Here is a 20210-nt window from a genome sequence, read left to right on the forward strand (position 1 = left end):
TGCAAACGCCACAATGTTCCCTTCTACCTTCTGCTAGCTTCATTCACTCAGTGACTACGGTGACTAATGATGATTTACCACAAGACTTACCAGAACACACACACACACACACACACACAACCTGAGAGCCATTCCCCCGTCTCTATTCCACAGTAGCATAGAGAGCCTGTGCAGTTACTCATGATGTTGTCCTGCTGAGACCCTTAATGAGTAATAACTGTAACAGAAAATACACTAAGTGGAAAACCAGTATGGGTAAACTGTGTGTTTTGAGTAATTAAATAAAGAAACAAACAATCGGATAGCAGTCTATCTTTAATTTTCATTTACATGAGAGAGACGTGAAAAATGTTTTCTGTCGATGCAACACATTCTAATTTATTGTAGAGTTTTCTGGCTTGCTTAGGCCTTATTGATATTGGAAGAAATATTGATTCAATTGTAAAGTGAAGTACTTTTTGCAGGGATCATTTTGCAGGGATCTTCTTCCAGGGATCTTTTTGCAGGGATCTTGCATGCCATCTATAGTTGATGTTTCAGTATTGAGATGCACAGATACAGGATAGAGGGCCTTATCCTATAATAATACTATACAGATGTAGGATCTTAATTTGATCACTTTTTTTGTTGCTGAGAATTTACCTGCATAGCAGGAAATGCAAACTTGTAGTGTATCTGAGTTTTAAAAAGGCTTCTAACGTTTGTAATTTCCACTTTGAAATGTCAGACTTCATTTGCCCTAACAAAAAATATATGAACCCCTACAAAAATGTAGATTTCTTATAATCCACATAATAATTCAAATTTCCATTTGCTGCAGGATTATTTTCCTGCTGTAGCAAACTGGCTCAAATTAAGATCCTACATCTGTACCCTCTAGTGGCAAACTTCCAGAATGATCAGCCATATTGTGTGTGTCTGTGCGTGTGTTAGTGTGAATTCATATTGAGACACACAGACAGGTGAAAAAGAGAGAGGAGACTGATGTAACAGTGTAACAACATGCTTTTATGACGAAAAAGAGTTCCTCTTTTACAAGACAGACAGTATAAAACACAAATAAAAAAGACCCCAGATGGTCGAGAGACAGATATACGGTGCATTCAGAAAGTATTCAAACCCCTTTACTTTTTCCACACTTTGTTACATTACAGCCTTATTCTATAATTGATTCAATTTGTTTTTACCCCCTCATCAATCTACACACAATACCCCATAATGACAAAGCGAAAACAGATTTTTAGAAATCTTTGCAAATTTATAAAAAAACAAAAACAGAAATACCTTATTTACATAAGTATTCAGACCCTTTGCTATGAGACTCGAAATTGAGCTCAGATGCATCCTGTTTCCATGTATCATCCTTATCATGTTTCTACAACTTGATTGGAGTCCACCTGTGGTAAATTCAATTGATTGGACATGATTTGGAAAGGCACACATCTGGCTATATAAGGTCCCACAGTTGACAGTGCATGTCAGAGCAAAATCCAAGCCATGAGGTTGAAGGAATTGTCTGTAGAGCTCCGAGACAGGATTGTGTCGAGTCACAGATCTGGGGAAGGGTACCAAAAAATGTCTGCAGCTTTGCAGGTCCCCAAGAACACAGTGGCCTCCATCATTCTTAAATGGAAGAAGTTTGGAACCACCAAGACTCTTCCTAGAGCTGGCCGCCCGGCCAAACTGAGCAATCGGGGGAGAAGGGCCTTGGTCTTGGAGGTGAACAAGAACCCAATGGTCACTCTGACAGAGCTCCAGAGTTCCTCTGTGGAGATGGAAGAACCTTTCAGAGGAACAACCATCTCTGCAGCACTTCACCAATCAGGCGTATATGGTAGAGCGGCCAGACGGAAGCCACTCCTCAGTAAAAGGCACATGACAGCCCGCTTGGAGTTTGCCAAAAGGCACCTAAAGGACTCTCAGACCATGAGAAACAAGGTTCTCTCGTCTGATGAAACCAAGATTGAACTCTTTGGCCTGAATGACAAGCGTCACGTCTGGAGGAAACCTGGCACCATCCCTACGGTGAAGCATGGTGGTGGCAGCATCATTCTGTGGGGATGTTTTTCAGCGGCAGAGACTGGGAGTCTAGTCAGGATCGAGGAAAAGATGAACGGAGCAAAGTACAGAGAGATCCTTGATGAAAACCTGCTGCAGAGCGCTCAGGACCTCAGACTGGGGAGAAGGTTCACCTTCCAACAGGACAACAACCCTAAGCACACAGCCAAGACAATGCAGGAGTGGCTTTGGGGCAAGTCTATGAGTGTCCCAGCCAGAGCCCGGACTTGAACCCGATCTAACATCTCTAGAGAGACCTGAAAATAGCTGTGCAGCGACGCTCCCCATCCAACCTGACAGAGCTTGAGAGGATCTGCAGAGAAGAATGGGAGAAACTCCCCAAATACAGGTGTGCCAAGCTTGTAGCGTCATGCCCAAGAAGACTCAAGGCTGTAATCGCTGCCAAAGGTGGTGCTTCAACAAAGTACTGTATAAAGGGTCTGAATACTTACGTAAATGTGATATTTCTAAAAAACAGTTTTTGCATTTTCACTATGGGGTATTGTGTGTAGATTGATAAGGGGAATAAACGATTTAATCCATTTTAAAATGAGGCTGTAACGTAACAAAATGTGGAAAAAGTCAAGGGGTCTGAATACTTTCCAAATGCACTGTACATACTGTATATTTTGACCTCTCCTACAAGTCAACACCAAGTTGCTTTGTGCCTGGGTGAAACGGATTGGACCCTTGGAGAAGAAACACTAGAATATCACAAAGACTTCCTATCTCCTACACAACCATGCCTACAGTATTTACAAATGATCAACAGTCATTTTACTCTGTCAGACATGGCAGAAGAGGTCTACAGATAAAAGACATGATATGGCTAATATTGAGCATGTACAGTTCTGTTCTCCAAAGCCAAGGGTTCAAGCACTATTTTCAGTAGGAAGTGGAATAGCGTTTTGAATTTGAGACTCCACTGAATTAGAATTGTGATTTCAGGAATATAACCTTTCCCCTGTAACTGTGTGTGTGTGTGTGTGTGTGTGTGTGTCACTGGGCGAGCCTTTAGGTGGAGCGACATGGTTCAGGACCCATTCCTAGGTTTCTCCAGTAATATATAGAACAACAATGCAACAAATAAAACCACAGAAGAAAATAAAAAGATTCCAAACTTCTTAGCGAGGCAATAGTGTCAGGATGCAGCGAAGCTTTACCATTTACCATTCAACAGTAGTTGAATAAAGACTTTACCACAATGAAACAAACAAATAGAGAGAAACAGAGAAGCCACAATGTGTGTGTTTTTTATAGTGTCTCAAGGTGCTCCACACAACAACCTGAAATGGCGGTTCTTTGATAAGGCTGCCCAGTGACTGCTTGGGAAGGTCCACTGTGGGGCCTCAGAGAGACTTGAAAAGATGAAAGAATAGAGAAGAATCTCAAGAATGTCTATGGTGGTCCCATGGTGGGAATTTGAATGTTGTTGTACAGAGAGACTTAATTCCATATCTAACCTCTTGTTATGAGTGGGGAGAGGCTTGGTCAGCTCAGACCTGGTAGAGGGAGATTATGTTCCTGGCACCGTCTCGTTTAACTTTTTTCATAATACTGGAGATTAGAAACCTAGGAATGAGTGTCGGCCAGGTCAGAGCGTACCATGTCCCTCATCCCACGCCTGAGATATTCTGGGGGTTATGAGTTATGAATCCTATATTTACAGAGCATTGATTTGTCAGTCATGAAAATAAGTCAAAAGGTGCGAATAGAAAGTTGAAACATCACAATGGTCCCGCAAAAACAAAAGATTCCTTTAGTCCTTCATTTACATAATATAAAACCTTTCAAGATACAAAAAGTATACATGATCTGATGTACTATGAGATCAAAATAATTTGAAGAAAAAGTCTCTCTGTATTCAGCTACAGGGGAGTATCAGTTGCTGAGGACAGGAGTCCGTTTTCTTATGGCAGTTGGTTACACCCAGTCCTATGTCTAGCATCTATGGCACACATTTCTCTCCATACAGATGTAATTAAGTGTTTGGCAAGACCAGGTATATTAAAGGCATGCATAGATAACACCTGCTAAACTCAAGAGAAAAAAAAAAAAGTTTTGCTTGAGAAAGAACTGATCCATCTCTTCAGAGGAATCATCAGTCTTACAGAAAGGGTAATACAGTGTTACATATTGTAATGGTTACTCATGGTTGCTATCATTACTATTGAAACCCGAGGGGGGTCAGAAAAGCGTTCAACTCTTAAACACTAAAAGACAGTCTGAGCTACAGTCCATGGAGCCAACGCAGCGTCTGTGTTTCAGATAAACACATTGTATTTCATGTATACATCTCTCTCAGGTCTACAGGCTTAGAATCACAGCTATGATGTCAAATACCCAACACTACATTTAATTAATGTTCAGTAGGATATCAGTAGGATATCAAATCAGTAAAATACCGACTTGCCAAGCTAACAGTCAATTGGTTTTCCATGATAGTGTTTTGTCATGGGTAATCATCTGAGATCCAGTGCAGGCAGAAATGCTCCCATCAATAACAGTTGTTTGTGAACATGGTCAACGCATATAATCTGCTGTGTCCCATTTCACCACCAGGGGTCAGTATGACCATACTGAAAGGGGGGTTACTGTCCAAAGCAGTTCTGGTCAAGACACGCCAGCCTTTATTAATGCAAATAATAATAATAATAATAATAATAGATACATTTTATATAGCGGTTTTCAATACACAAGGAATCTCAAAGTTGCTGTAACCTTCAGGGTTAAATATCAGGCTTCCGATTACAGACTGACTCTGGTGGGTTCCTTAAAAATAGTGGGCCCTTATTTCTTAAGGGGATAGATAGTTTGAACCCTGTGTCATGGGTAAGTTGACCCAAGGAAATTGAGACCTTGACAAATATTTGAGTCTCTGGAGAACATGGCTCTCTATAATGTAAAGACAATGGTCAGAGGAAGTAACCTGTGAAGCCCAAATGTTCACCCAACCAGCTCTGTTTCTCTCCTTCAATCTGTTTCCCTCTATCATATGTCATCCTCATTTAGCCCAATTAGTTCAATGATATCTGGAATGACAAGAGTCTAACATCAGACCTCGAATCCTTTGAAAATGTAGTTGACAGGTTGATTGAAGCTAAGGGCAATGGTAACATTAAAATTGTGTGAGGTGAGTGGTTAAAATACGCTTCTATCCTACTTTATGTTGGCCCAAATAAGGGCGCACTACAAATCTAATTCCTTTGATGTTTTAATAATGGGCTGGGGGTAAAGTTATGCCACCGCAATCAAGGGCAGAACCCCGCTGCTTTGCCTTACCTTGGTGTAAAACAGGGAACACGCATGTAAAAAATATTAAATTATTCAAATGTTGTAGCTGCTAATGATCCCCCTTTATCTGAGTCTGGTTTTAGTCTTATTATCGTCAGTGTATTCTCTGGGCCAAGCTTAGAGGGGTTTCCCATTGGGGTATACCCTACAACAGGGGCTGCTGAAAATGGGACGTCTCGCCTCTCTGTCTCTAATGCACACACACACACACACACACGCACGCATGCACGCACACACACACTCTGCAGGCAAGGACAAACTGGAGGCAGGAGGCAGGGGAGCGCTCAGCCTAGTTTCTTAAGACTTACTCGAGAAGATACACTCGCTCAGTCACTCTGATGTCTCCCATTCTAGTCTCCCCCAGAAACATGAAAGGCAACAGGGACAGCCCGTCTAGAACACTGTATTGTCAGTGTTCTATTCAGTTGAATAGGGAAACTAATGGGCAGTCCTTCCTTTGAACGTAATCCATTAGAAATAATTAGAATGTGCAGCACGCTCTGCAAAGGGTTAAATGAAGTGGTAACCTAGGAAACGAGTGCTCTCGTTCAGGTGGAGGGGTAGAGGGATGGCGATAGAGCAGGTTGAGAGAAGTTCAAAGGGCTCTCTATTTGAAGTGCACCGAATGAAGTACACTACAACTCTACTTCCTCTTACAGTCAAGGACCCCTGAAGGTCGAATGGATTTCATATGTATGTAAATGCTTATCTTCAAACCTGAACAGCATAGCAATACCTCCCAGGGCGAGAAAAAGAACATTCCCCCCTCGACAATACTCAATTAACAGGAGGCTAGCTGGAGATGTGCTTTGGTCTAGGATCAGTACAGAATGTTTTCAGTTCAGACCAGATTTCTGGAGTGTTTGAACAGTATTTCCCCCCTTTCTTTACTATTGTGGGTTAGTGGCTCAGACAGAATATTGGTAGAGACATTACATACAGTCTAGAGGTTTCTGTTACCCAGAGATATATCCCAGAATGCAGTGCGTAGTTAGAATGGAAGGTCCTAATCTAGAAGTTGGGGTAGGATGGTTCCAAGAGAGGAACCAAAGTTTCAGAGAACCTGGGTCACCCCTTACCATTATTTCAGTTGCACAAGTCCCTGCTCCATGGTTGATATTATTACTCAGAGCAACAACTGAAAACATGACAAAATCGAATCACCGACCACATAGAACAGGTGTCTGCTACCACACAACCACACTCCAGCCTAGTTACTGTGAATGGGGACAACGAGGTCTGGGAATGAAAACTGAAGAAGAAGAAGAAGAAGAAGAAGAAGAAGAAGAAGAAGAAGAAGAAGAAGAAGAAGAAGAAGAAGAAGAAGAAGAAGAAGAAGAAGAAGAAGAAGAAGAAGAAGAAGAAGAAGGGAAAGATAACTAAATGAAATACCTTTATCTAATCCCTACATCTGTAATTGACGTTTACACCATCACACCATTAACAACCACAACAGACATTACCAAAAACGGGGATATGGGAAAACCATGGAATTGGAATGGGAAACATCCAGAGAGTTATTACTTTTGTTCTTAAGACCGGAGCAATGGGAGCGAAGATGAATTCTCACACGTCTGGCAGAGAGAAAACCAGGCCAATTTCCTCATCTATTTCCATTCAGCCTCATTAAACTTTAATAAATACAGAACTATTTATCATCACACAGGCCTTTGGTCGGCTTGTTCTACAGATGTACTGGAGGATAATTTTAGAGCCTTCAGAATTCATCTGATTTGAAAGCATTGTGAGCTTGTGTCCTACACCAAGCTCCTTCTAATTTCTTACATTTTTTTCTACATCATGGCAAACATCATGGCAAATAGTTAACCCTCCACACACACACACACACACACACACACACACACACACACACACACACACACACACACACACACACACACACACACACACACACACACACACACACACACACACACACACACACACACACACACACACACACACACACACACACACACACCTTCAAGGTGAAATGAATGGAAGCTCCTCTAGGTGTTGAAAACAGGACTAATGTCTCTGTCGGATGCCACAGACTTCAAACGGTTAACGGTAAACGGTTTACGGAGAACATCAACTGAGGTAACGCAAAAAGGAGGCAACTAAACTAAACTAATGAGAACAATACCACAGTACTCTCCACTACACGATGCACATGGCGTGGACAGGGTTCACACCACTTCATTTACATTTGTTGTTATCGTTCTCCAGCCAGGGACCCCTCCCATAGGAGGACCCAGTGGGGGTGGGGGGTGTGGGATAGAGGGGGGACGCACTGGGCTAGGGGGGCACAGACATTCGCGCACTGGCCGTCTCAGAGAAAGAGAAGAGGGGTTGTTTCTGGACGCAGTTCTAGTTACTATAGATCTGTAGTGTTGTGAGTGGTAATAGGGTGGTGTGCCGTTCTAGTTACTATAGATCTGTAGTGTTGTGAGTGGTAATAGGGTGGTGTGCCGTTCTAGTTACTATAGATCTGTAGTGTTGTGAGTGGTAATAGGGTGGTGTGCCGTTCTAGTTACTATAGATCTGTAGTGTTGTGAGTGGTAATAGGGTGGTGTGCCGTTCTAGTTACTATAGATCTGTAGTGTTGTGAGTGGTAATAGGGTGGTGTGCCGTTCTAGTTACTATAGATCTGTAGTGTTGTGAGTGGTAATAGGGTGGTGTGCCGTTCTAGTTACTATAGATCTGTAGTGTTGTGAGTGGTGATGTCTCACTATCTATCTGACTGACTGTGCAACTCTCCCAGCCAAACTACAGCAGATGGTCTTATGATCATTATGACAGCTCACAAGATGGTAACGGTAAAAACAACGATCGTTATACTAGTGGATGTATCATACAGATACGCCTATCCATTGCAGGATATGAAAACTACCAGCACTAATCTATTCTAATGCTATGGCTTTGTAATGAAAACTGTGCATTAGTTGCTTCATGCAGGATTTGTGTTTCTACATGCAGTGTTGCTGGAATGTTGTAATGTCAACGGTTTGTGTGCGTCAGAATAGGTATCTATGTGTGTTTTCCCTATATATGACTCTGTGTTGGCCTGAGAAAAGGTCCTACGCATGTGTGAATGAGTGTGAACCTTTGTGAAGGTGAGTCTGTTCTGTACAGTACAGTACATCACTCTGAGTGTGAATCTTTGTGAAGGTGAGTCTGTTCTGTACAGTACAGTACATTACTCTGAGTGTGAATCTTTGTGAAGGTGAGTCTGTTCTGTACAGTACAGTACATGACTCTGAGTGTGAACCTTTGTGAAGGTGAGTCTGTTCTGTACAGTACAGTACAGTACATTACTCTGAGTGTGTCCTGACTTCCAGGCTGCTCCCCCCTGGCAGCTCTGTGGAGGTCAGTTCTTTCCCCAGCACGGCCCAGGGCAGTAGGAGAGAGCAGTGTATGAGGGAGGTTATAGAGGTGAGGCTTGCGCTCCTCCCCTCCACCTTCCTCTTCCCACATCCCTCCCTCCTGGCAGTGGTAGGGTGGTAGTATTAGTGGAAGGACATACTCCCTCTCCTCTCATCCCACCATCCCAACATCTCCCCCCCGCCCTGGGCTGTGGTGGTTGTCATGGTTACCATGCGGCCCGTGCCCACTGGGCTTGGCTTTTCAAACAAACCCTTGGGGCGTCAGGCCGTCATGGCAACCGTCGGCCAGTGCGCTCGGTCCAACTCACACAGCTAACCTTGTCGCAAACGGTCACGTCTGAAAGTGAAGTGGGCCCAATTTAGATTTTTCAGAATATACTTTATTTTGATGTTTATATGATGTGGTATTCAAAAACTCAAATAGATAGGCCAAAGTTTCTTCTGATCTTTTTTTTCCTTAAATGTTATTAGGTCAAATAATTGAAATAGGTTTCATGCGTTTATTTCACTTTGATTCAATCTCTATCTGGAGTCCTTGTCTCAGCACAACCTTCCTCAGTTCAGCTGTGGCCTTGATGGTGTCTTATAAATAGAAATCATATCCCAAATGTCTTACAAAAATGGCTTGTTTTTATTCAATACTGTAATCTTATTACTATACAACGTACTCTAAATTGCAATATTTACATGCTATTGCAATATTTCTCGGAAAGGCAGAATTTAAGAAAGCAAGACTACAAATGCTGTGATTAGTTGATATCCATGTCTCTCCATGGGCTGTGACTAGAGGGAGTACAGCTACAACCGGAAGATAGTTTGTATAGCAGATTAGGAAAGCATTTTATCTAACCCTAACCGTTTTCCTAACTTCCGGTCGTAGCTGTACTCCCTCTAGTCAGAACTATGCCCTGTGTGCAATGACCACTACAAGTGCATAGCGTCCAGGAAGTCCTTTTCACTTCCTGTGATGTCACTTCCTGTGAGAGAGGCATAACTATGAGCATTACACAGCACAGTAATCACCCAATAAGAGATCACACTCAATTCTTAGCTTCTATCATTCTTATCAAGCTAAATGGCAATGTTATATATTTTTCAAAAATACCCCCTTATCAAGCTCAGTAGCTAGGTTTCCATCCAATTGGCGACAGATTTTCATGTGAATATTCTAAAAACTGCATAAAAACAATATGTGCATTTTCCCACCAGAGATGTGTTTCCATCAAATTGACTTGTTGCGGATAAAAGGCTTTGCGTGATGACATAGTGCCAACAGCTCGCAGATACAGTGTGGTTATAGCCTACATGATGAGATTATTATGGACAAAAGAGGGAGATTTTTTTGGGGGGTCAAACAGCAGCCTGTGACACTCTGGCTCCGGGACTTTTATATTTGAGCCAGGGTGTATTTGTTTTGTTGGGTTTTGGGTGTATTTCTTGTTTGCAGTTCTGTGGGGTTCTTTTCTAGGTTTGGTCAATGACTCCCAATCGGAGGTAACGAGTGTCAGCTGTCGGCTCGTTATCTCTGATTGGGAGCCATATTTATTCTGATTGTTTTCCTGTGGGCATTGTGGGTTTTTGTTCCAGGTTCAGTCATAGTCACTGTAGGACTTCACTATCGTCATTTGTTTGTTGTTTTCGTGGTTGCTTTTATTTAAATAAAGTCATCATGTTCACTCCACGCGCTGCGTATTGGTCCGTTTCCTCAGACGATCGTGACAGAAAAACCCACCATAGAAGGACCAAGCAGCGTGTCCAGGAGCAAGACAGCTGGACATGGGAGGAAGCGCCTGGTAAGGAGATCGAGAGGCTGGCGATGGCCCAGGTGGGCAAATCGTGGTCCTGGGAGGACATGCTCGGGGGCAAGGGACCTTGGGGGAAGATCAAGGCCCTGGCGAGAGGGAGCAACGGCGTCAGCAGGGCCATCATCGTTGGAAGGACGAGAGGCAACCCCAAAAAGTTTTTTGGGGGGCACATGGCTTGGACGACGGGGCTAACGGAGGCAGAGAAGGGGCGAATTCAAGAGGCCACCAGGTTACGGGGGCTACTGGTTAAAGGAGGGAAAGGAGATGTAGAGGCACGGCGTGAGAGACTGAGGTGTGTATCCAGTCCGGTCCGGCCCGTTCCAGTTCCCGGGGTAGAGCCAGTGGGTGTGTCCCCAGTACGGTCCGGCCTGGTACGGCCCCTCGCACCAAAGGGACGGTGCGCGTCTCCAGCCCGGTCCGACCTGTTCCTGCCTCTCGCACAAGGCCTACGGTGTGCGTTGCCAGCCCAGCCCGGCCTGTTCCTGCTCCACGCACAGAACCTACGGTGTGCGTCGCCAGCCCAGCCCGGCCAGTTCCTGCTCCACGTACTAAGCCTACGGTGTACGTCGCCAGCCCGACCCGGCCTGTTCCTGCCACTCGCACCAAACCTACGGTGCGCGTCGCCAGCCCGGTCCGGCCTGTTCCTGCCACCCGCACCAAGTCTACGGTGCGCGTCGCCAGCCCGACCCGGCCTGTTCCTGCCACCCGCACCAAGTCTACGGTGCGCGTCGCCAGCCCGACCCGGCCTGTTCCTGCCACCCCGCACCAAGTCTACGGTGCGCTGTCGCCAGCCCGGTCCGGCCTGTTCCTGCCACCCGCACCAAGTCTACGGTGCGCGTCGCCAGCCCGGTCCGGCCTGTTCCTGCCACCCGCACCAAGTCTACGGTGCGCGTCGCCCGGCCAGAGTCTGCCGTCTGCCCAACGGCGCCTGAACTGCCCGTCTGCCCAACGGCGCCTGAACTGCCCGTCTGCCCAACGGCGCCTGAACTGCCCGTCTGCCCAGCGGCGCCTGAACTGCCCGTCTGCCCAACGGCGCCTGAACTGCCCGTCTGCCCAACGGCGCTTGAACTGCCCGTCTGCCCAACGGCGCCTGAACTGCCTGTCTGCCCAACGCCGTCTGAACTGTCCGTCTGCCAAGCGCTGCATAAGCCGCCCGTCTGCCATGAGCCTTCAGAGCCGTCCGCCAGACAGGATCAGCCAGAGCCTTCCGCCAGACAGGAGCCGCTAGAGCCTTCCGCCAGACAGGATCAGCCAGAGCCTTCCGCCAGACAGGATCAGCCAGAGCCTTCCGCCAGACAGGATCAGCCAGAGCCTTTCGCCAGACAGGATCAGCCAGAGCCTTCCGCCAGACAGGATCAGCCAGAGCCTTCTGCCAGACAGGATCAGCCAGATCCGTCAGCCAGCCATGAGCAGCCAGATCCGTCAGCCAGCCATGAGCAGCCAGATCCGTCGGCCAGCCATGAGCAGCCAGATCCGTCGGCCAGCCATGAGCAGCCAGATCCGTCAGCCAGCCATGAGCAGCCAGATCCGTCAGCCAGCCATGAGCAGCCAGATCCTTCAGCCTGCCATGAGCCGTCCAGCCAGGATCCGCCAGAGCCGTCCAGCCAGGATCCGCCAGAGCCAGCCAGCCAGGATCCGCCATTGAGTCCGGTGCTGCCCCTTATCCTGGTGCTGCCCCTTAGTCCGGTACTGCCCCTTAGTCCGGTGCTGCCCCTTAGTCCGGTGCTGCCCGTTAATCCGGTGCCGCCCCTTAATCCAGTGGGGTTTAGTTGGGGGGTGGTCATATGGAGGAGGCTACGGAAGCGGATAGTGACTAAGGTGGGGTGGGGACCACGACCAGGGCCAGAGCCGCCACCGTGGACAGACGCCCACCCAGACCCTCCCATAGACTGTATGCTGGTGCGCCCGGAGTTCGCACCTTTAGGGGGGGGTACTGTGACACTCTGGCTCCGGGACTTTTATATTTGAGCCAGGGTGTATTTGTTTTGTTGGGTTTTGGGTGTATTTCTTGTTTGCAGTTCTGTGGGGTTCTTTTCTAGGTTTGGTCAATGACTCCCAATCGGAGGTAACGAGTGTCAGCTGTCGGCTCGTTATCTCTGATTGGGAGCCATATTTATTCTGATTGTTTTCCTGTGGGCATTGTGGGTTTTTGTTCCAGGTTCAGTCATAGTCACTGTAGGACTTCACTATCGTCATTTGTTTGTTGTTTTCGTGGTTGCTTTTATTTAAATAAAGTCATCATGTTCACTCCACGCGCTGCGTATTGGTCCGTTTCCTCAGACGATCGTGACACAGCCAAGCATCGATCATCATGTCACCAGAATAAGACCCTCAATATTTATTGGAAATCAAGCTCATCACCTTGCACTTTCACCACCCTGTGAAATGTATCATAATTTATCATTTATTTCATCTGTAGCCTAATAAACTGCATGCTTTCCTGACGAGTCATAGTGGGAGGACCACACAACATGTCGCGTGACTCCAACAAATAAATCCCACCTTGTCTAGCCTATTTAGTTTTGTCGACATTTGGAAAGTTTACCGACAAATGTTATTTTTCCATCAGGCTGGCATGACATGTTTTATCCGACGTGTACTTTACTGGCATAAAAAGGTTGGATGGAAACCTGGTTAATGATGATGTTATATTTATTTGAAAAGATAAACGGAAAGTTGTACCACAAGCTGAGTAAAACCAGGAAGAGGCAGTGAGATCAAAGGTCATCATGTTTTTTTTCTCACTCAAACCGAATCTGGTCCTGGTGAATACCAGCCATGTGTAAATACTGTATGCATTTTAGTTTTCTTTATTTATTCACTTTGCGAGTCAGCGCTGTGTGTGTCTTGTCAAACACGTTTCCAGGACGTGCTTATGCCTCCCCCGAGTGACCCCTGGCTGCGTCGTATCATATCATTTTCATGTTGAATTTCCGGGCCCCTCCGGCGCCACCCGCCGCCGCCGGCCCCTCGGCCTTCCGGAAAGGGGTCTCCACAGTGAAGTTGTTCTTGCGCTGACCCCGCCCCCGGCTCCATGCAAACAATAACAGGAAACAGAAAAGCACCACGCCCAGGAAGGTGATGCAGCCCATCGCCGTGGAGACCAGGATGGTGGTCAGGTCCAGAGTGAACTTGAGGAAGACGCGCGTGCTATTCATGTTTGTGTCGTTGAAGAACTCGCCGCCGTACATCGAGCGGTTGGCGAAGAAGGCCGACGCGGCATCCAGCGGCACGCCCCGGACGGTGAGCACCGCGAAGTAGGTGTCGTTGCCTCCGGCATTGCTGGCGATGCACATGTAGGTGCCGCTGTCGGTGACCTGGGCATAGCGGATCTCCAAAGTCCCTCCTGGGAGGACGGTGATGCGGCCGTTGCTCTTGGCTGTGATTAGTCTGCGCTGAGGGGAGATCCACATGATGTTGGGGGTGGGCTCTCCTACAGCACTGCAGAGGAAACTCACTGGCTGGCCCTCACGAGCCGTCACCTTGGAGGAATGAATGAATGGATAAATGAATGAATTAAGTATTAGGTACAAAACTGAAACAGGCATCGAAGCTGTAATACTACATATCAATGTGTACCTAAACTGTAATTACACTATGCTTACATGTACTGCAAAGTGGGATAATAACTCTTACCTGTTGAAGCTTGCGGTTGCGTATCTTGGGCTTCTGGCAGGTGAAGTGATCAAAGAGCGCTGAGTCGGTGAAGGTGCTGAGGCTGTTCCCCTGCACCTCCACCGGCCCAGCGCACACAGGCACCCTGCCGTCAAAGTTGAGGGTCTTGCGTCTCTGCAGGATCCACAACAAACGGCAGTCACACAGCAACGGGTTCCCGTCCACCCGCAGCGTCTCCAGGCTGTTGACGGAGTGGAACGATCGCTCCTCCAGGGTCTGGAGGTCGTTGGAGGAGAAGTTGAGGACCCGGATCTGTCTGAGGCCTCCCAGGGAGTGGGGCTCCACCGTAGCCAAGCCTGTGTTCACCATGATCAGCTCTTTGAGCCTCAGCAGGTCCCTGAAGGCCCAAGGCTCCAGGGTGGTAATGGGGTTGTAGGACAGGTTGAGATGGGTGAGGTGGATCAGGTTTCTGAAGGAGGACGAGGGGACGGAGGTAATGTTGCTGTTGGTGATGGACAGCCAGTACAGGTCCAGGCCCTGGAAGCTCAGGGGGGAGATGTACTCCAGGTAGGGCCAGTTGTCGATCTCCAGCCCCCGCAGGTTGGTCAGCTTGCGGAAGTTCTGGTCCTCCAGTGTGGGGATGCTGAGCTGGCGTAGTCGCAAAGTGACCAGGCTGCGTAGGTAGGACAACGTCTGGCCAGAGATGGAAGTCAGGTTGCAGCGTTCGATGGTCAGATCCTCCAGCCCTAGCAGACCAGAGAAGGCCTTCAAACATAATAAAATCAAATTTGATTAGATGTGAGCTCCAATCTTGGAAACATAGTAGAATCAATAAAAGGTTATAGACAGATCAGGAACAATATAGTGTTTGAAAAATGAATGATGAAATGGATACCAGCTCAATACCTCTGTAGCTCAATTGGTAGAGCATGGCGCTTGTAACGCCAGGGTAGTGGGTTTGATCCACAGGACCACCCATTCGTAAAAATGTATGCACACATGACTGTAAGTCGCTTTGGATAAAAGCGTCTGCTAAATGGCATATTATTATATTATTATTATAATACCTCATGAGAGATGTAGACCAGGTCGTTGTCTCCCACCTCCAGGTGTCTTAGACTCCTCAGGTCCTGGAAGGTGTAGTCTAACAGAATCACCAGCTTGTTCTCGCTCAGGTCCAGCGTGGTCAGGTTGACCAGCTTGGCGAAGGCCCCCATGGGTACAAGCTTCAGCTGATTCCCCCTCAGCCGTAACACCCGGAGACTCTGCAGGTTGGCGAACGCTTTGGGCTCCAGTGTGGCGATGAGGTTCTCACTCAGGTCCACTTCTTCAAGGTGCGGATACGGCGCCAGGTCGCCCATCTCCACCCAGCGGAGCCGGTTCCGGCTGAGGTCCAGGAGGCGCGTTTCCGTGGGGATGCCCTCTGGGATGCCGGTGAGGCGCCGCCGCTGGCACAAGACGGAACGGATTTGGGCCGAGCACTCGCACCGTGGAGGGCATGCCTGGCAACAACCTGGCAGTAGGGTTGTCATGGCAACCAGCAGCAGGACCGGCCCACAGAGACTCGCCCACCGCCACAGCGACAGGGACAGCCCACTGGGGCCCGGGGAGCCAATCATGGCCCTGGTGGTCATGCTCTGACTCCTGGCCTATCACAGGCCAGATCAGTGCTGGCTCCTAGCCTATCCCAGGCCGGGTCAGTTTACCACACACCTATAGAGAGAGGGAGAGAGAGAGATGGAGGAGAGGTCAGTGAGAAAGAGTGGGAATAGAGAGTAGAGGAGTAGAAAAGGGAGAAAATGTGTGAGGAGAATAAAGGGAAGGAATAAGGGAAGTGGGGATGAAGGGAGAAGAGGAAGACAGATGGAGGTCTTTTAAAACACCTATCAACCCACACCCACACATAACCAGAGAGCTTAGACATGTCACATCTACTTAACAAGGCATTAAACCACCACTGACACCATCCCATTACAGGCACACTATTCTGTTGACAATATTTAAGATGGTGGAAGATACGTGTTCATTTATCTATGAGTGTTGCAGCAGAACTAGGGCATTGGGAGTCACGTGAGTGAGAAGCATCCCGTCTGAGTTCATGAATGTTTCCTCCCCTTCTCTCCTGCTTGCCATGTGCTTTGTTCACACCTCGACACACTGAATACATCAGACGCCATGCAAAGAGACAACAGGGTTTGCCTAAAAACCATCCCTCCGATACCCGTGAAAGGTATGTCAAATGTTAAATTGTGTGTTGATGTCACTATGAGTCATTGTGTGGGAACGTGTATGTATGTTTCTGTCCGTGTGTCTTCAATTTCCCATTGAATAATCATTTTGCTTTTCTTCTCCACTAGCATGAGATGAAAAGCTAATGCTTAAACATTCCTTGAAGCAACCTTTCAAGTCGCCCACGCAATGTTGTCATCCAGTGATTTATCAGAGGATACCTGCCAAAAGGTCCAGAACATTCACCATCACTAATACACCCACACACACGCACGAAGGAGGTTCAACATTGACTGCACTGATTCTCATTCTCATCAAGGGGAAGAGTTACAGTGGAGGGAGCTAGAGTATATGATTGGGTTGCTGAAGTAGAGAGAGAGGCCCCAGGGTTAACAGCCCTACATTCGTGACAAGTGCCACGGGACCTTTTATGAACAGTCGGAAAGTCAGGCAGTGATGAAGAGTATGTGATGCCTCTTCAAGTACACATGGAGTGATGACAGGTTAGTGTTTTCATATTGGGGCTAGGACCCAGACTTCACCAGGCCCCAGGCTCACACACTAGAGCTCTATCTCATTAGCCCTCTATCTCATTCCTTCCACATCTTCAGCCTAACACTGGAAGTGTGGCAGGTAGCCTTGAGGTTAAAACCGTTGGGCCAGTAACTGAAAGGTTGCAGGTTTGAATCCCCAAGCCGACTGGGTGAAAAATCTGTCCATGTGACCTTGAGCAAGGCACTTAACCCTAATTGCTCCTGTAAGTCGTTCTGGATAAGAGCATCTGCTAAGTCAGGGTTTCCTAAACTTGGTGCATGTTTTGATTTTTGTCTTAAATAACTAACTTGTCATTAAGCTTTGATTATTTTAATCATCTGTGTAGTGCTAGGGCAAAAACCAAAACGTGCACCCAGGGGGGCCCCAGGACTGAGTTTGGGAAACCTTGTGCTAAATTACTTTAAAAATATATAAAAATAAAAATATTTATGTGAAGCGAGCTGAGATCAGCTCAACACAATTAGCCCATCAGAGACAAATATACGAGCGGGACTGACACTGACCCTTGAGGAGTACCTGTCAGGAATCAAAGATAAAACAGGTAGAGTAAAGGGCCATGCTAAGTATCTTATTATAAAGAGACACTCAAGAGATACTAAATATGTTCTCTAAAATCTAAAGGTTGCTATTTTAAATGATAAAAGGGTTGATAATGCAACATATCATGTTTACTTAGCTGTTTTTAGCGGCAAAACATCATGAAAGAAGCAGACATTAAACCAAGTTTGCGCTGCTTTAAAAGTTGGAATTTTAAGATGAATGAGAAGGAGAAGTTAATGTAACATATCACAGGGCCTTTCGTGGAGGGATGTTAAAAAGCACTCCGAAGATTGGTTGTGTTTCAGGCAGAGCTAAACAGATAAATAATACATGTTGTAGTTTGTGTTTACTGGGCGCCGTTCAGGGTTTGAGTCACGGGGAGAAGAGCCAGACTCTCCTCAGGATTTGTGTGTCTGTCTCTGTCTCAAAGAGATGAAAAATATTCCCTTGTTGCATAGTTATTTCCTATATACTATTTTATTGCAACTATGATTAAAAACTGTATAAACAGAGGTTGAACATTGGGCAAGCAGAGTTCCACCACTTTTGGATGAGAGACAACGCTCACTGGAGATTACCTTTCCTCTAACTAAAATTAATTGCTATACCCTTTTCTGTAAAATTATCACGGAAAAACAATCACATTTGCGGATTTGTATTAGATCCCAGTATAGGCTTACTTGATCTTCTGAATATCAACAAACCCAATCAACATTCTCCTTAGATGAGGAGGAAATATGAGGTAGGATTACGAGGTGCATGTTCTATATGGTATTATATGCTATACATTATGCCATATATTCTCTAAGGTTCCTAGAGATTTAAGACAGAGAATGTGTATCCTCCACATTTACTATTAATAGCCTGCTTTCCATACAGAGGCATTGGTAAACCCACATAGATGGTGTAACACACACACACACACACACACACACACACATACACACCTTTCCCCTCCCCTGTCAAAACAAAGCACAGCCCGGCAGCTGCAATACTGTATCTGAAGGGTCTGGATGATGTCCTGCTTTACGATAGCTGGGAATATTTTGATACTGCAATATCTGAGGAGAGCGTGACTCAAAACTCTCTGCCTGTTGCCTCTCTGTGTCTGGTGTCAAATACAGCTATTTCAACTTCAGGACACAACCTCTGCTGCAGCAGATAAGCAATCAAAATAGCCGGCAGAAATTCACTCTCGCCGCTATGCCAACCAGCTCAGCAAGATCACTGCACAACCACTAACCCGCTCATGACTCTCATGACCAGCTTTTGTGTGTGTGTGTGTGCCTGCGCGTTAGTGTGTGTGTGTGTGTACATTAGTGTGTGTGTGTGTGCCTGTGTGTTAGTGTGTGTGTGTGTGTGTGTTGGTGTGTGTGTTGGTGTGTGTGTGCCCCTGCCGGGCCGTTCTGGCTCTTAGTGTGATGGATGAGGTCTGTGGGTCTCCTCTCCCCTGACTGTCATCCTACGGATCACTGTCTGATTCACTGCATGGATGAGGACTGTGAACGGGGCCAAGGGCAGACCTCCTCCACAGGCTCCATACTCCACCCCATCACTTCCACTTCTCCTCTCCCAGATCACTGCTCCGTTTGTGGGGTGAGTGATGGAGAAAGTGGGGCCCTCTGTATGTGAAGGCTGGTGCTTGTGGGTATTTATCAGATATATCTTTATCTGCTGTCGCAAACTATACATATATAAATAGTGCTGTTGATGTAGTGTTGTCAGTGCTGTTGATGTAGTGTTGTCAGTGCTGTGGATGTAGTTTTGTCAGTACTGTAGATGTAGTGTTGTCCGTCTTGTTGATAAAGTGTTATCTGTCTTGTTGATGTAGTGTTGTCTGTCTTGTTGATGTAGTGTTGTCTGTCTTGTTGATGTAGTGTTGTCAGTCTTGTTGATAAAGTGTTATCTGTCTTGTTGATGTAGTGTTGTCTGTCTTGTTGATGTAGTGTTATCTGTCTTGTTGATATAGTGTTATCTGTCTTGTTGATGTAGTGTTGTCTGTCTTGTTGATGTAGTGTTATCTGTCTTGTTGATGTAGTGTTGTCTGTCATGTTGATGTAGTGTTGTCTGTCTTGTTGATGTAGTGTTGTCTGTCTTGTTGATGTAGTGTTATCTGTCTTGTTGATGTAGTGTTGTCTGTCTTGTTAATGTAGTGTTGTCTGTCTTGTTGATGTAGTGTTATCTGTCTTGCTGATGTAGTGTTGTCTGTCTTGTTAATGTAGTGTTGTCTGTCTTGTTGATGAAGTGCTGTCTGTCTTGTTGATATAGTGTTGTCTGTCTTGCTGAGGTAGTGTTGTCTGTCTTGTTGATGTAGTGTTGTCTGTCTTGTTGATGTAGTGTTGTCTGTCATGCTGAGGTAGTGTTGTCTGTCTTGTTGATGTAGTGTTGTCTGTCTTGTTGATGTAGTGTTGTCTGTCTTGCTGAGGTAGTGTTGTCTGTCTTGCTGATGTAGTGTTGTCTGTCTTGCTGATGTAGTGTTGTCTGTCTTGTTGATGTAGTGTTGTCTGTCTTGCTGAGGTAGTGTTGTCTGTCTTGCTGATGTAGTGTTGTCTGTCTTGCTGATGTAGTGTTGTCTGTCTTGCTGATGTAGTGTTGTCTGCCTTGTTGATGTAGTGTTGTCTGTCTTGTTGATGTAGTGTTGTCTGTCTTGTTGATGTAGTGTTGTCTGTCTTGTTGATGTAGTGTTGTCTGTCTTGTTGATGTAGTGTTGTCTGTCTTGTTGATGTAG

The 20210-nt window shown here is 46.3% G+C and overlaps 1 protein-coding gene across 1 annotated transcript in view; it reads right to left on the reverse strand.

Moving 5' to 3' along the window:
• Positions 1-13024: 13024 nt before the first annotated feature.
• Positions 13025-20210, reverse strand: part of LOC121535498 (leucine-rich repeat and immunoglobulin-like domain-containing nogo receptor-interacting protein 3) — a 93074-nt gene continuing 85888 nt past the window's right edge. The window contains exons 3-5 of the mRNA XM_041842625.2: positions 15226-15871; positions 14180-14923; positions 13025-14025 (exon numbers count right to left, since the gene is read on the reverse strand). Coding sequence (XP_041698559.1) covers positions 13453-14025; positions 14180-14923; positions 15226-15792 — 1884 coding nt within the window. The 5' untranslated portion in view covers positions 15793-15871 and the 3' untranslated portion in view covers positions 13025-13452. The remainder of the gene's footprint in view (positions 14026-14179; positions 14924-15225; positions 15872-20210) is intronic.

Source organism: Coregonus clupeaformis, chromosome 21 (assembly GCF_020615455.1).
Source record: "Coregonus clupeaformis isolate EN_2021a chromosome 21, ASM2061545v1, whole genome shotgun sequence".
Classification (NCBI taxonomy): domain Eukaryota; kingdom Metazoa; phylum Chordata; class Actinopteri; order Salmoniformes; family Salmonidae; genus Coregonus; species Coregonus clupeaformis.